An 18,009-nucleotide genomic window follows, 5' to 3' on the forward strand; every position below is an offset into this window, starting at 1 on the left:
GAAGGAGACTATCTAGCAGAACCATAGGCTTCTTTGACAGAGCAATTTTATAAGTGTTGATTCTGTGCAGGAGTACAGAGATGTCAATTACATTATTGCCCAAGTAACAAATTATGAAATAAGATAACCAAATAGAATTACGCATTTCAGATCTTCTGATATTCTTATCAAAGTCTTCAGTTTAACAATATATCAAATTGGATTCTTTGAGCCAGCTTTATTAGGCAGAAGGATAATGCTCCCTCTGTTGATCCAGGAGAGAGGGGACATCTCTTTCTGAGACTTCTTTGATTAGTTACGAAGATGCATTTTTCAGATTAGAACCTGCAGTTGTAATTGTTTAGCACTATAAGCAAAAATAAGGTCTATAAAGTTCTATTTTGCAGTAGAAGTGATGTAGAAATGGATAGGGTTTTACTTCACAATAATAACATAAGGCACATAGAACATCGAGCTTCCAAATATAATTTATAATGATACATGCCAATTGTAGAAAGTGTAGAAAACACAGAAAAAGGAAATAAAGGGAAAATCACACATAATTCCTCCACCTAGAGACTTTTCCTATGGAGAGTTTGGTTGGGAGTTTTTCTCCACAACAAGTTCAGGAGGAAAATATAGCCTATGATTAACTCTATATATTGATAGAAAATATAAGTTTAAGTATGCATATAAAAAATATAACGCTTCAGACATCTTCTGGGAATGTGGGTAAAAGGCACTTTTCCCTATTCTTCCTACTAAGCACAAATAAAAGTCCTGGACATTACATATTCTTAAAAATTACAGATTCTTAAAAATTGGGGAGAAGAAAGTAGAACAGCTAGAGACTTTAGGACCTGAAGAATGACACAGTGGTATGTTCCCTGGGTTTTCTCTTTGCTTTATATCTCAAATTTGGAGTTGAAAACCAGAGACGCAGAAATACCAATGGCACAGCCAAAAAAAAGAAGCCCCAGCAGAAGTATGTTCTCTATAGCCAAATGACTAGAAAAGGACCAGCTCAGCATTATCAAAAACATTCAGACAACGAATGCTCCACTCCAGCAATATCACAGGGGAAAATGTGGCCCCACCTTACTCACAAAAGCATCAGATAAAGTAAACTTCAGAGCAGAGGATATTACCAGAGACAGAGAGGGACATTATACAATGATAAAAGGATCAATCCACCAAAAAGACCCTACATTAATATGTAACAAATAGTACAGCTGTAAAATATGTGAAGCAAAAGTGATAGAATGGAAGGAGGACTTGACAAATCTACAATTACAGTTGGAGGTTTCAACGTCTCTCTTTCAACAATCGATAAACCAACTAGACAGAAAATCAACAAGGATATGGAAGAACTCAACAACACCATCAACCCACAGGATCTAATATTTGTAGAACACTTCACCCAGTAACAGTGGAACACTCATTTCTTTTCAAGTGTCCATGGAATATACACCAAGCTGGATCACATCCTGGGCAAAAACAAACAAAAAAACAACTCAACAAATTTGAAAGAATTGAAATCATAAAGAGCATGGTTTCCAGACACAATGAAGTCAAACAGAAAAAGAACAGAAAAATCTCTAAACACTTGGAAAGTAAACAACATACTTCCAAATAATACATGGGTCAAAGAGGAAGTCTCAAAGGAAATTAAAAAATACACTGAACTGAATGAAAATGAAAATACAACATATCAAAATTTGTAAGACACAGTTAAAGTACTGCTGAGAGGGAAATTTAGAGCATGAACCACTACATTAAAAAAATAGAAAAATCTAAAAAAAAAAAGGAAAAATCTCAAATCAATCATCTAAACTCCCACCTCAAAACCTAGAGAAAGAAGAGCAAAATAAGTCCAAAGTAAACAGAAGAAATGAAATAATGAGAAGAGCAGAAAACAATGAACATAGAGAAAAGATAGAGAAAATCAGTGAAACAAAAAAATACAGAAAGTTGATGTTTATTGAAAAGATTAAAAAGCAATGGACAAACGTCTAGCAAGACTGACCAAAAAAAAGGAAAGAAGACACAAATTACCAATATCTGGGTGAAACAGGGGCTATCACTACAGAACTTGCATATATCAGAAGGAAAATTTTTAAATACTACAAATAATTTTATAAACATAAATTTGACAACTTAGATAAAATGGAACAATTCCTTGCAATGTACAAGCTACCACAATTCACCCAAAATGAAATAGATAATTGAATAGCTCTATAATTATAAAGGAAATTGAATTCATAACTTTAAAACTCCCCCAAAAGAAATCTCCAGGCCCAGATGGTTTCACTGGAGAATTCTGCCAAACATTTAAAGAAGAATTAACACCAATTTTTTACAGTCCCTTCCAGAATATAGAAGATGAGGGAACACATCCCAATTCAGTTTAAGAAGTTACCTGATACCAAAGCCAGACAAAGAATACACACTATTTCTAAGTGCCCATGGAACATGTACCAAGATAGACCATATCCTTGGCCCAAAACAAATACAGATTTAACACGCATATAAAAAGAAAATTACAGACTAATAGCTCTCATGAATATAAATACAAAAATTCTTAACAAAGTATTAGCAAATAGATTTAGCAACATATAAAAAAGAATTACACACCATGACAAAGTGGGATTTATTTCTGGGGTGTAAGGATGCTTAAATATTTAAAAAATTTTTCAGTGTAATTCACTATATTAACAGGCCAAAGAAGAAAAATCAGATGATTATCAATTTTTTAAATTCTATTTATTTATTTTCTTTATTCTTTTGGCTGCATCGGGTCTTAGTTGCTGCATGTGGGGTCTTTGTTGAGGCGTGCCAGATCTTTTGTTGTGGCGCAGGCTTCTCTCTAGTTGTGGCATGCAGGCTCCAGGGCACATGGGCTCTGTAGTTTGCAGCACACAGGCTCTCTCACTGAAGCGTGCAAGCTCAGTAGTTGTGGTGCACGGGCTTAGTTGCCCCTTGGCATGTGGGATCTTAGTTCCCCGACCAGGGATTGAACCCATGTCCCCTTCATTGGAAGGTGATTCTTTACCACTGGACCACCAGGAAGTCCCAGATCATCAATTAATGCAAAAAAAAACACTTGACGAAATCAACACCCATTGAGATAAAAGGTCTCAGGAAAAGAAAAAGAGGAATAGAAAAGAACTTCCTCATCCTGACAAAGAGCATCTATAAAAGGCTTACAGCTAACATCATACTTAACAGTGAAACACTGCTTGATTTCCCGCTAAGATAGGAAACAAGTCAAAGATGTTTGCTCTCACCACTCTTACTCAGCATAATGCTAAAAGTTCTAGCCAGTTTAATAAAGTAAGAAAATAAAATAAAAAGGCTTTCAGATTGGGAAGAGAGAAATAAAAATATCCCTACTTGTACATGATGATTGTCTATGTAGAAAATCTGAAGAATTCATAAAAAACTCCTAGAACTAATAAGTGAATATATAGCAAGTTTGCAAAACACAGGTAAAGAGTAAAATTTTAATTGTATTTCTGTATATTTAGCAATGAACATGTGGACTCTGGAATTTTAAATGCAATACCATTTATAATCACTGAAAAGAAATAACAGGTGTAAATCTAACAAAACATGTACAGGATTCGTATGATGAAAACTACATACTACTGATGAAAAAAATTTTAATATAAATAAATGGAGAGACATACCATGTTTTATGGATAAGAAAATTTAACATAGTAAAGAGGCCATTCCTCCCCAAACTAATATATTGGTTTAACACAATTCCTGTCAAAATCCTAACAAGATAATTTTGTAGTTATAGACAATATTATTCTAAAATGTACATGGAAAGACAAAGGGACAAAAATAGTTCAAAATAATGTTGAAAAAGAATAAAGTGAGAGAAATAAATCTACAGTAATCAAGACTTGATTGGCAGAGGAACAGACATATAAACTAATGGAACAGAACATAGACCCACACAAATATGCCCAACAGACTTTTGACAAAGGTGCAAAAGTAATTCAATGGGGAAAGCCTTTTTAAATAGACGGTTGCTTGAGTAGTTGGTAATTCATAGCAAAAAAAAAAAGAGCCTCAATTTAAGTCTCACACCTCATAAAAAAATGAACTCAAAATGGATGATGGACTTAAATATAAAATGTAAAACAATAAAATTTTACAAAAATACAGGAGAAATGTCTTTGGGATCTAATACTAAGCAAAGAGTTCTTAGACTTGATACCAAAAGCACGCACAATTAAAAGACAGAGATTTTCATTGGATATGTGGAAATAATAAATTGAAGAGTTTATTTGACCAATAGTTAAGTCTTAAGTAATCTCGTTGATATAAATACTTGTATAATTTAAATACTCTGATGAAATTGTGCTTTTCAACAAAAATATAAAAGAAATTAAGGAATATTTAATTCCAGTGGACACAGGAATACAATAAACAAGAGACTAGTGGAGCAAATATCATAGATGGCTTTATACATATTCTTTGGTATTAAAAAATGTAAAATTAGAAATAAGAAAGGAGATATTATTCAAGAGTAAAAATCATTACAAATATGGAAGAGATTTCAATGTACAAAATAAAAAGCAAACAAAAAACTTGATCAAACAACCAAAAGTTAATTCTGTGAAAAGACCAATGAAATAGACCTTTGACAAGTCTGATTAAGATAAACAGGGGTATAAAGCTGTCTCTTTAGTATTCAACCATTTAACAATAATATTTTATTTAATATCTATGAAGCAATGTTGGGGTGACCACAAATCTTGGTCATGCTGTTATAGAAAATTGAGTCATAGGGAACTGACTTTATTTCCCTAATGAGGGGAATGGTATTGAGAAGCAAAACAATTTTCCTGGAATTTCCCAGAAAAGTTCAGGAATTGGAGGAATTAGGTACAACACAAGATGTGGATCAGGAATGATTTTGAAAATAGGGGATAGCTGGAAAATCTATAAAAGGAGAAGCTAGACACTTAGGGCCTCTCTCATATCCAGGGGGAGTAGGTGTTTCCAGGTGACTAATTTTCCTTTACCTTAGTTTAATTCTCAGGAGAAATTGAACCAGCCAGCAAGTGCAGGTGAACTTAGGTGAGTTGAGTGAATATGAGGTTGGGCATCAACGGCATCTGTTATATCACCCACACACCCTTTCTCAGGACACATGGCAAACTTGCTCCAACCAAGTAAATCAAGAAATGGGAATACATAAAATTCAGGAAAAAGGGGTTTAATACAAAAAACAGAGGAAGGGAAGTCCCAGGACAACAGCTGTGCAGGGGGCTTAGAGATCAAACAATCCAAATTAGTGTCAAAGAAAGAGATTTCCAGGAGAAACTTCTTGCTGATGGAAAAAGAAGAAAAAGAAGAAGAAAGAAAAAGAAGATGAAAAACTATTTGGTGCATTTGCCCACATGAGAAATAGCATTAATCTGCTTCAAAAACTTTTTGAAAAACTTGGAAAAAGCTAATAATAGGCACATAGAAAACTAAGCACGTGACAAAAATGAAGCAGTAATTACCTCTAGATGGAAAAAAAAGATTATTCAGGAGAAGAAACGTAATCAGAAAATACTATTTGTCTCAGGAATGAACAGTAGCCATAAAATGGTGATAAAACTAGATTGGAGCACTGGGTAAGGAAAGTGGGAACTGAGCAACCATGGTATAATAAGAACAGTATTCATATTCTATAGTAGGAAATCAAATGAATAATATCTAACATTTAAAATCAAGAAATCATAGCATATTGTATCATTTGGAAATACGGAGATAAATTAACAGACTACATATCTGAACTTGTTGAAAATGATTGCCTCTGGGGAACAGGACTGAGGAGATGTGAGGGAAGGGACAAGAATCAGTTATTTCTTGTTATATGCCTTGTATTCTGTTATATAATTCAAATTATGTGTGTATTACTTTAACAGAAAAATTTTAATTTATTTAAAAATGAAAGAAAGCATTGTCTCCACATACACATTTAAAACATTCACATGCAGAAAAATCATACAGACCACATCACTGTGCAATAAAAGTGGAAAATAACAACAAAAAAGATAGTGCTCATTCCCCTTGGAAAGAAAACAAACAAACAGAATGAAACACTCATTTAATAAACCTTGAGTTAAGAAGGAAATAAAACAAAAGTTATAGATTATTTGGAGACAAATAGCAATGACAGAAATACATATCAAAATCTAACAGATGTGGCCCAGCAATCAGAGAAAAAAAGAAATAAAAGGAATCCAAATCGGAAAAGAAGTAAAGCTGTCACTGTTTGCAGATAACATGATACTCTACATAGAGAATCCTAAAGATACTACCAGAAAACTACTAGAGCTTATCAATGAATTTGGTAAAGTAGCAGGATACAAAATTAATGCACAGAAATCTCTGGCATTCCTATACACTAATGATGAAAAATCTGAAAGTGAAATTAAGAAAACACTCCCATTTACCATTGCAACAAAAAAGAATAAAATATCTAGGAATAAACCTACCTAAGGAGACAAAAGACCTGTATGCAGAAAATTATAAGACACTGATGAAAGAAATTAAAGATGATACAAATAGATGGAGAGATATACCATGTTCCTGAATTGGAAGAATCAACATTGTGAAAATGACTCTACTACCCAAAGCAATCTACAGATTCAATGCAGTCCCTATCAAACTACCACTGGCATTTTTCACAGAACTAGAACAAAAAATTTCACAATTTGTATGGAAACACAAAAGACCCCGAATAGCCAAAGCAATCTTGAGAACGAAAAATGGAGCTGGAGGAATCAGGCTCCCTGACTTCAGACTGTACTACAAAGCTACAGTAATCAAGACAGTATGGTACTGGCACAAAAACAGAAATATAGATCAGTGGAACAGGATAGAAAGCCCAGAGATAAACCCACGCACATATGGGCACCTTATCTTTGATAAAGGAGGCAGGAATGTACAGTGGAGAAAAGAGAGCCTCTTCAATAAGTGGTGCTGGGAAAACTGGACAGGTGCATGTAAAAGTATGAGATTAGATCACTCCCTAACACCATACACAAAAATAAGCTCAAAATGGATTAAAGACCTAAATGTAAGGCCAGAAACTATCAAACTCTTAGAGGAAAACATAGGCAGAACACTCTATGACATAAATCACAGCAAGATCCTTTTTGACCCCACCTCCTAGAGAAATGGAAATAAAAACAAAAATAAACCAATGGGACCTAATGAAACTTCAAAGCTTTTGCACAGCAAAGGAAACCATAAACAAGATAAAAAGACAACCCTCAGAATGGGAGAAAATATTTGCAAATGAAGCAACTGACAAAGGATTAATCTCCAAAATTTACAAGCAGCTCATGCAGCTCAATAACAAAAAAACAAACAACCCAATCCAAAAATGGGCAGAAGACCTAAATAGACATTTCTCCAAAGAAGATATACAGGCTGCCAACAAACACATGAAAGCATGCTCAACATCATTAATCATTAGAGAAATGCAAATCAAAACTACAATGAGATATCATCTCACACCGGTCAGAATAGCCATCATCAAAAAATCTAGAAACAATAAATATTGGAAAGGGTGTGGAGAAAAGGGAACACTCTTGCACTGCTGGTGGGAATGTAAATTGATAAGCCACTATGGAGAACAGTATGGAGGTTCCTTAAAAAACTACAAATAGAATTACCATACGACCCAGCAATCCCACTACTGGGCATATACCCTGAGAAAACCATAATTCAAAAAGAGTCATGTACCAAAATGTTCATTGCAGCTCTATTTACAATAGCCAGGAGATGGAAGCAACCTAAGTGTCCACCATCGGATGAATGGATAAAGAAGATGTGGCACATATATACAATGGAATATTACTCAGCCATAAAAAGAAATGAAATTGAGTTATTTGTAGTGAGATGGATGGACCTAGAGTCTGTCATACAGAGTAAGGTAAGTCAGAAAGAGAAAAACAAATACCGTATGCTAACACATATATGTGGAATCTAAGGGAAAAAAAAAAAAGTCATGAAGAACCTAGGGGTAAGACGGGAATAAAGACACAGACCTACTAGAGAATGGACTTGAGGATATGGGGAGGGGGAAGGTTAAGCTGTGACAGAGTGAGAGTGGCATGGACATATATACACTACCAAACGTAAAATAGATAGCTAGTGGGAAGCAGCCACATAGCACAGGGAGTTCAGCTCGGTGCTTTGTGACCACCTAGAGGTGTGGGATAGGGAGGGTGGGAGGGAGGGAGACGCAAGAGGGAAGAGATATGGGAACGTATGTATGTGTATAACTGATTTACTTTGTTATAAAGCAGAAACTAACACACCATTGTAAAGCAATTATACTGCAATAAAGATGTTAAAAAAAAAATCTAACAGATATTGCTATCCAAAATAGCAATATTGGGAAAAGTTATAGCCTTTTGTGAATTTGTTTAAAATTAGAAGTCTAGAAATAAATGAATAATACAGTAAATCCAAATAAAGTAGAAGAGGGACTTCCCTGGTGGCCCACTAGTAAAGAATCCTCCTTCCAATTCAGGGGATGCCGGTTCAATCCCTGGTCGAGGAACTAAGATCCCACATACTGTGGGGCAACTAAGCCCGTGCGCCACAACTACTGAGCTCGCACACCTCAGCAAGAGAGCCTGCATGACACAAAGTACAGAACCCACACGCCCTGGAGCCTGCACACCACAACTAGAGAGAGAAAACCTGCACACCACAACTAGAGAGAAGCCCGCACACTGCAACGAAGAGCCCACACACCACAAGGAAAGATCTTGCATGCCATGTATATCTAAGACCGGATGCAGCCAAAAAAACTAAAATAAAATAGATAAAGAAAATAAATAAATATTTTAAAAATAAAGAAAGAAAGTAGAAGAAAGAAATACTACATTAGAAAACAAACAAAAAGGGGACTTCCCTGGTGGTCCAGTGGTTAAGACTCCACCTTCCACTGCAGGGGGCGCCTTCCACTGCAGGGGACTCCACCTTCCCCTGGTTGGGAAAGTAAGATCCTGCATGCCACACAGTGTGGCCAAAAAAAGAAAAAAGAAATAAAGAAAAAGAAAAGAAAACAAACAAAAGGCAAAGACTTGATCATTAAGTCCAAAGCTGTGACAAGACCAAAAAAGACAGACAAACATTTGGCAAGCCTGATTAAGGTAAACAGATATAATGGTCAAGGTGGTTGACTCTTCAAAAAAGTATTCCACCTCAAAATGATTAAGCTAAAGTAGGTTATTCCCCCTCTAGTGATTGATTTAGAAATGGACATGTGACCCATTCCTGACCAATATGATGTGATGGGAAGATTGCTGGAGAAAGGTTTTCTCACTCTTAAGAAAGAGACACATAGAAGAGAGAGTTAGTCCCTTCTTCCTATAGATCTTTGGGAGTGATGCCTGGAACTGCTATAATCATCATGCTGCTAGGCCAAGGGCAATGCCCAAAGGATTGTAGAAAAGCGGATCCAGAGTCCTGATGCACTGGAGACACCCTGTCTCTGAACTTTTTGTTGTGTGAGATAATACATTTCCTTATTGTTTAAGCCAAGTTGAATCAGATTTCCTGTTATTTCCAGCGGAAATCATCTGACAGAAAAGCAAGCAAGCCCAAAAGTTAGGTACGAGAGGGGGGATGTAAGTACAGACGCAAATTATTACCAAAAAATAGAAGAAAATACAGTGTACAGCTGCATACCAATAAAATGGATGATTTTCTAGGAAAGTAACATTTTTCAAAATTGACTCCAAAAGAGTTAGAAAAGCTTGATCAGACAAATAATGACAGGAAAAAAAGTTTGTCAAAGGTCTATCCTAAAAAAGGTATCAAGCCCATAGGATATTATAGGAGAATTCTATCAAATCTAAATTAACTGATATAAAAGGAAGTTGAAGGATCTTAGAAACTGTAAGAAACAGGGCCAATTCAGGGCTGTAGGAAGTTAGTCCCATCTGGGCAGTGCTATTGGGATGAATGAACTTCACTTGTTTTCAGTCATAGTGTCACTCTGCTCAAGATTTAAATTCCAGGGAAACAGCTCCTGATTGACCCAGTTTGGGGCGCATGTTCTCCTCTAAAATCAGGCATGAAGTCAGCCCACCTACCCACTTGGACTGAGGGGAGGTAGAGCTATTTAGTCAAAGGGAAATCAGGCTCTGTTACTGGAATCAGGGGAAGTTCATGCTGGATAGGAACACTGTCCATTATAATTGGATTGGCAAAAATTAAAAACACTCAACATTGACAAGGGGGTCAGGAAATGGGTACCCTAATATGTCCTCCTTTGGGAGGACATGTAAACTGCTTTCTTAAAGATAATATGAGAGTATCCTTTGAGCCACTGATTCTACTGCTAGGAATTTATCCTGCAGAAATACACGTGTAGTCAAAATAATCATCCAAGAATGTTGGTCATTGAAGTATTGTGTATAACAATGAAAAAGTGCTAATATTTAAAATGTTGGTTAAATAAAATATGGCATAGAAATTGTTCTATAGAATACTATATAAACCTTAAAAAATACTTCCATGGAAGAGCTCCATAATAAACTATTAATCAAAATAACCCAAATGCATAAGCATATGTAAAGTGTGGTCCCATTTATGGTCTTAAAAAAACTATAAATATGTATTAGATGCGTATCAAAAAAAAAAAAACAAATATACTCCAAATGTTCGACAGTGGTTACCCACTGAAGGGAGAACAGAATGGGGATGGGGGGGCAAGGACAAAATGGAACTCTCAATTTTCCTCTTTATATTTCTGTATTATTTGAGTTTTCATGCTCACAATGAGTTTTTGCCTATGTGTAAAAATCTAATGTGATCCATATGCTTATACATATTGCTATAGACAGGAATGTGGATTGACATCTTTTAAACCTTAGCATTAGATGCAAGCTTTTATATACAGAATGGATAAACAACAAGGTCCTACTGTATAGCACAGAGACCGATATTCAATATCCTATGATAAACCATAATGGAAAAAAATATTTAAAAAGGAATGTATATATATGTATAACAGAATCACTTTGCTGTACAGCAGAAATTAACACAATATTGTAAATCAACTATACTTCAATAAAAAAGTATTAAAACCAAAAAAAACACTTAGCATTGATTCTTTCTGATTTGTGAATTTATAGGTAATCTTAGTTATCTTTTTTGCTTATCTGTATTTTAATTTTATTTTAAAACTTAGCAGAGTAAAATAATTTACTTATAAATAAGTTGCTACCATGTAATGTATAAATAAAGGGACATACATGGTTACTATAAAAATGGGCATGAGTATGTGAGCAAGAAAATCGCAAAAGAAGAACTATGAATGGCTAATACTCTTAAACGCTCTAATTCTAAAGCATGTAGTTTGGCATAAAGTAAGCCCCTCAATAACCCAGTAATTGCAATTACTATTCCTTATTATTATAACGATGTGTGAGTATGAAATACAATATGTGAGTATTATAGAAAGCTATAGAAACTACCCAACAAAGGAAGCTACTAAATCCTGATTGCAAGAATGTTGCACACTGAAGCTCTTAGAGTCCCAGGAAAAGGAGCCCTCTCCAAGGGCACCAACCAAACTCCCAACGAAGCTGTCAGTCACGTTTCTAACCTACCGGGAACTTCTCTGAGAAGTTCACATCCTTCTGTTAACTATAATAGGAGAACAGCAGGGCAGAGTCAGCAGTCTCCACTGAGGACTCATCTGAAATTTGGCTTCCTGAGAACTGGTGTTTATTTGTCATGGGAGGAAGGGGAAGGAGACATGAAAACAAGAACACAAATTCATTGGAAGACGGATATTCAGTTTTTAGAAGAGGGGTACTCGTCCTACACTCCAAATCTTTTCTCTCCCTCACTTCCTACCCATTACTACCTTCCCAAGATTCTTACCATTGAAAAGAAACAGACCCCGAATCAGTCTACACTCCAACCGGTACAGTGTTTAAAAGGTAATGTTGTTAGTGTAGTATTTTATTATAAAAGTAATATATGATCTGTACAGAAAAATTAACAGAGAAAATGAAAAGCACCAATAATTCCACCACCCTGAAACAATCACTTTTAATATATTGGCATATGTTAGTCTATCTCAACATTTTTGAAATCATACACACTTATCTAATTTTTCTCATGTAACCTGTAACATAAGCATTTCCCATGTTTCTACAATCTCTTAATAAAGGTAATTTTCACTGGCTTTGTGGATGTATAACAGAAGAGTCCTGATGGCGAGAAGTGCTGAAGCACAGAAGAAATCAGCATTCAGTTATCTGAGACCATATCGTCTGTGGCTTTCAAAACAGGGAGCTTTAGGATTCACATAGATAACTCTGGAAGAGTCATTCTCCTTTAGAACTGCAGCATCCTCTTCTCCTCCTTCAGAGGAATTCAGGACAGAAGACACCAGATCTTGGCCTCTCTGATTCTCTTCCCCAAGTCCCAGGCAAGACAATGAAAACTAAATGTGGTTCTGGTAATCCGGCGACTCTGTTTCTTCCTCTGCAACTTCCGGATACGAGAGAAGTGAATAGGTGACTGTATTCTCAGCCTAGAGAAAGCAGAAAGGAGCAATGGGGATCCACAGAGAGATCACAAGAATGAAGGCAACAGAAGAAGCGGCAGGGGAGAAGGAGAAGGAGAAGCATGTGGCTGGGATGGCTCACCTCCATTTTGGCAGCCTCTTCAGCATCAGTGAGATTGGCTGTGGGCAAAAAGAACAGAGATCAGCGGGGGCACTGCCTACCCGCGCTGCTGCTTGAGGCCCAGACCAGGCTTGAGGCGAGGACCACTGATCCCCAACTCAGGCCTGCAGGCCAAAAGCTTCATCCCCCACCCACCCTTGGTATCCCAGACATGGCCTCCCGCACGGGCCACACCAGCAGAGGGAGGCGCTCATTTGTGCTGCACTCATTTCAGAGGATCACTGAGTTTTCCTCAAAGCAACCAGGCAGCTTCGGGGATCTGAGATATACTGGGGAGGAGATGGGGGTGTTGGTATTAGAGTGAAGTAATCCAGATGTTTGCCAGCCACAGATGGCGGCCTTTCCACATTGGCCAGATGTAGTATATCTCTGTTGGAACTTTGAAGAATCTGACACTCCCTGATCTCATAAAGAAAGAAAGCACGAGAGTGAGAGTGAGCAAGGGAGGCTGGAGGAAAAGAAAGAAGGAAGCAAGCAACCCAGCCAGTACTCTCCCTGGTAAAGATCTAAAACACATCCAAATGTCCTCATGTTTTTGCCAGTAAACTCACTTTGCCAGTGCGAAAAGCAGCCTCAGTAACTGCAAAGCAGCATTCCTCAGGAAGTGGGGAGGGAGTCTGAGACAATGCATCTAGTGTCTTCATTCATCTCCAGGACACAATGAGTCCCTGTGTGCCATGCTCCAGCTTCTGGAACAAACCACGTCCTGAATTCTCCTTCTAATGCATCCCTCAACCATCCTGGCAACTTAGCTGTGCCTTTTGGGAAACCATCAGCCCCAATGCCTTCCTGCGAAATAAATGCCTTGTGAAATATATTTATGCCAGTGTAGGTAGAAGCAAACATCAAAATGGCTAATCCACTTGTGTTTGCACTTTTTTCTACGGCACTTTGGCCCTGGTGAAGACTCTGGTCCATATCCCCATTTGGCCTGGCCACAGGACATAGGGGCCTTGCTCAAAGCGCATCCGGACAGCTGTGCCATTTTGCTCAAGCTCTCAAACCTGTTGGCTCTGCTGTGAGTCATACTCCGGCCATCTGAGGTGGAGTCCTCGAGGGCTTCTTTTTCCTGTCCGTTTCTGCTGTCTGGGAGTCCCCAGAGAAAGCTCCAGTTTCCTTCGTGCTCTGGCTTTAACTGCAGTCAGGAAGTCGCCTGGAATATTACTGCTCCTTTAACACATTCCCACTTGGGCCAGGGCTTGGATGGTCACTGACTCTCAGAATGTCAGGCCTGGAAGGGCTTAGAGATCACCCAGGCCAACCCACTCATCTCCTCAATGAGGTGACTAAACCCCAAGAGGGGGAATGACACTCAAGATTCCATTTTATGATAGTGACAGAGCTAGGGCCAGGCCTGCGTTTTAATAAGCCTACACGAGTGGGCATTAGAACCAAGATTTGCCCACAGAGTAAAGCGCACTAAGGCACGTGGTACCCCAGAACTTTCTCAGGCCGAAATCTCCTCTTAATGTTTCACTAAGAGCTGAGCCCTGTTACCCTTACCCAATCATTCCACAGAGACAGACTCTGCAGCAAATCTAGGTTTTATTCCTTAGGGCTCTTTCTCCTTTCCTCTAGAATTTTATCCCCTTAATTCTATTTGCCTTAGTCTTACAGCGTCTAACCCCAGTCCTCTGCCAGCTCTTCCAAAGCTCCACAGAAAGACCTAAGTATCTCTGATGTCCTGCTCTGGAAGAATCCCCAGCAGTTCTGACCCCAGAAACTCGGACAAGGCCCTCGCCTCTCTATCTGGGACAGGTGTTCATCTTCTCCTTGTCTCCAGTGAGGTCCTCTTTAGGCCCAGGAGTTAGTCTCAGAACTGACCAAGAGATTTGAGCCCCTGCCCTCTGCCCACTGCCCCCTCCCTCTCCTGTGCTCCCAGCAGAACTCACACAAGCAGCTTCTTGATGCACAAGGCAGGGTGTCATTGAGCCCCCAGGGGGGGAGCTGCACTCACCTGGTTCCTCAGGGAGGGTCTCTCCCATTTCCCTGTGCTCAAGGGTTCCTGGGAGAGCTAGGAGGGGCACATAGGAGGTTAGTAGGATTACGGGGTAGGACCTGAGTCTTCAGGACCAAGGACGACCAGAGGCAAGATTGGGTTAGAAGCAACACACATCCTTCTTCCACACAGACACCTCCTCTCCTCCCCACTCCCCAGGGATTGCTCTAGCCTGTACAAGGGCTGGTCTAGAGAGATGTAAGTTGGCTAGGTTAACAGTAGGGACTCCTGGGACTGTCAGAAAGGCCATTCTATTGCATCTTTCTTAAGCTTGCTCTGCCTTTTAAAGAACACCTCTTTCTCCCTCTCGGTGTCTCTCCCTGAATCTCTACATTTACTTATCACCAGTAACTGAGGTCTTGGCTATGAACCAACTGCAAAGTGCTTTGTGAGGTATCAGTATTATTTTCTCTTTGACAATGGCTCTGAGTCTTTTCTCCCTTTTACTTTCTCTGTATCTGGATATCTTTAGCGCTTTCTCTCACCAGCAAGCTAGCTTTTCAGTGTTATGAATCGTGACCATTTGCTTATTAGATTTGTAGGACACCTTCCCTTCTCTCTCGGCTCTTTTACGTTAGTACTAAGGGGGAAGGAGGCTGCTTTCCGAGAGTTGAAGTTCTTCAGCTGATCAGTCAGTGAACAAATGTTTATTGACCAGCTTGCTGCGTGGCAAGCATGTGCGAGGTGCTGGCGGGGGGCGGACGGGGGAGAGCGCAAAACAAGGAGACGTGGTTGCTGCCCTCCTGTGCTCTTGCCAGCCCCTTTGGAATACAGCTTAGTTCTTCAAAGGTAGCCTACGTGGATTCCATGACCTGGAATACATCCTTCTGCCCTGCTTCATCTCTCCTTTTTCTCTGCCTCGTAATTTATGGCTTCAATGGCATCAAACTGCCTACAGCAACCTCCTTACTCTTCCATGATCCCCATCCTAGCCACAATGCTTCTCATTTCCATGTCTTGGCCCCCACACCTGGAATGCTCTTCTAATCCTCTTTGCCTGGTTAACTGCTACCCTCAAACATCACCTCCTCCGTAACGATAACAACTCATACTATGTGATGTTTGCTGTCTGCTAGCTGCCGACTCATTCACCCTCATAACCCTGTGGGGTAGGTTCTATTCGTGGCCTCATTTTTCAGATGAAGAAACTGAGGCACAGAGAAGTTGAATGTGATGAGAAAAACAACTTTTATTTTCCTGAAAAAACAACTTTGTTTTCCTGAGCTGCTGCCTAGGCATTTTACAGTATGATAACCTGCTTACACCCAGAATCGGAACGTTTGAGAGAAGGACTTGAGTTTAGGACTCCCGCCATAAGTTTTCGCTTTGCTTTTCCTGGGGCGCCTTTTAAAATAACCACTTAGAGTTAAGCCCGCAAAACAGTGTCCTCCGCCCCAATCACTTTATAAGTAGTAGCTGCTTGCTACACTGCTCTCTCTCTCCTGCTCACCCATGACCAGGGACAGAGGACTGCCACCCCCTTTCCCATTTCTGGGATCTGTAAGTAGCAAGTCTTGTGACTCTACTTCCTTTGTGTGAGTGTACCAAAACTGTACTTTCAATCAAAATGACCCCGGGGTTTTCACTTCCCCAATCTGGGAAGTGAAATCAGACACTGAGGGAGCTGCCAAGCCCATGTGGGTGGCTTGTGCCTCCTCTTTCAGCAGGTCATGATCTGCATATTCTTAAATTAATACACCAACTCCATCTCCTCAACATATTGCATAACTCACCCAACGTTATCCAGCTGGTGAGCCGAGGAGCTGGGATTTAAACTCAGGTAGTCTGGCCCCACCAGGTGTGCTTCAGTCACGACACAACACTGCATTCCTGTGAAGCCTTCTCTAACTGCCCCGGCCCATGCTGGGTTGCGCCAGCTCTTCTGTCCCCCGTCACAGCCTTTGCATTCTCTAATACTGGTCTTATCCCCTCTAATTATACTGGTCTATTTGCATTTCAGTCTTCCCCACAATATTATGAACTCCCTGAGGGCAGAGACTGAACATCTTTATCCTGGCATCATCCACAGAGTCTATCACAGTGCTTGACACATAAGCAAGTTTGTTCAGGCCTGTTAAATGAATGAATGAATAAAATATGGGACTATATTTGAATGCTAAGGATTCTCTAGCCCAAAGATAAGGGTTCTAGCAATGTTTGGGGTTAGGGCCTTGACTAAGTAGGAACTGATAACAAGAGGGACCGAGGGGAGGCACAAACCTGAAATCTTCTTTCGCCTGAGGCAGAACCAGGCTACTATGGCACCAGCAACAGCCATTGCAGCAATCCAAGCGACTACAGCCACCGTTATCGTCACCAACAAGGAGTTGCTCAAGCTGGACCCTGGGAAACACGGGCGTCCTGTCCCTCCTCCAACACAACACTCACTTCCCCCCTCCACCTCACCTGCACAGGATTTCTGGAACTGGGCTTGTGCCTCTCCCATACCCACGTTTCTCTGCTAATCTAATGAAGGCACGCTGTTGAGTGTGTAAGGCAGAGGGAAGGGTTCCTCTTAGCCCTCGGGGATGGCAGGGAGGGTGAACCTGACGCCTCCACCACTGTACCCAGCAGAGCCTTGAACTGTCAAGGACATGCCATGCCTTTGAGAGTGAATGGACATATCATGAGACATGAGAAGAAATTAGGAAAACCTCAGCTCTTAGGAATGTCCAGGCGCTTAGAGAACTTCTGCACCAGTGAGAGAGCTCTGTTCCACTGTTGGGCTTGGTGTGATGGGGCCTATATTTCAAAGAGGAACAACAGCCTTGTCACCTATCACCTGGAAACTGAGGGCTCCGAGCTCTGGCCAGCACTTAGCAAGGTGCCATGCCCCTGCCCTTTGCCCCAGAGCCCAGGTTTGCTCAGATCTCCCTGTAGGTCCATGTGACCTTACCCCTAAATGTCTAACCCCTCTTCTCCCCTCCTTTCATCTGCACAGAGTTCCCACCTTGGACAGTGATGGTCACAGGCTGTGATGAGTGAACTGTATGCCCGATAAATCCCGTGCAGTGGTACTCGCCACTGTGACTGAGGTTTGCTTGTGGGATAGAGAAGTTGGAATGCAGATGGGAAAACGTCTTGGATCTTCCATTCTGGAAGAATATGACCTTATTCAGAGAACTGTTTCTCCAGCTGTGGCACCTCAGCACGATGGGCTCCCCTTCCTGGAACACGAGGCTAGGGGTCTGGAGCAGCAGCCAGTCTGAAAGACACAAAGGGACCCCAGGACCCAGGAGGTCTTGAATCAAATCCGAGACCCAGACCATCCTTACTGGTGGGCCACTGTGTGTG

At 39.9% G+C, this 18,009-nt stretch overlaps 1 protein-coding gene across 1 annotated transcript in view; it reads right to left on the bottom strand.

The window, feature by feature from the left end:
• LOC114897868 (Fc receptor-like A) overlaps positions 1–17,989 on the bottom strand; it is a 33,732-nt gene extending 15,743 nt beyond the window's left edge. The window contains exons 1-5 of the mRNA XM_029226930.1: positions 17,666–17,989; positions 16,936–17,058; positions 14,674–14,730; positions 12,678–12,715; positions 12,474–12,562 (exon numbers count right to left, since the gene is read on the bottom strand). Of these exons, the coding sequence (XP_029082763.1) occupies positions 12,474–12,562; positions 12,678–12,715; positions 14,674–14,730; positions 16,936–17,058; positions 17,666–17,984 (626 nt within the window). The 5' untranslated portion in view covers positions 17,985–17,989. The remainder of the gene's footprint in view (positions 1–12,473; positions 12,563–12,677; positions 12,716–14,673; positions 14,731–16,935; positions 17,059–17,665) is intronic.
• Positions 17,990–18,009: the final 20 nt, after the last annotated feature.

This window comes from Monodon monoceros, unplaced genomic scaffold (assembly GCF_005190385.1).
Source record: "Monodon monoceros isolate NGI ecotype Baffin Bay Population unplaced genomic scaffold, NGI_Narwhal_1 Super_Scaffold_18, whole genome shotgun sequence".
In the NCBI taxonomy this organism is placed as follows: Eukaryota; Metazoa; Chordata; class Mammalia; order Artiodactyla; family Monodontidae; genus Monodon; species Monodon monoceros.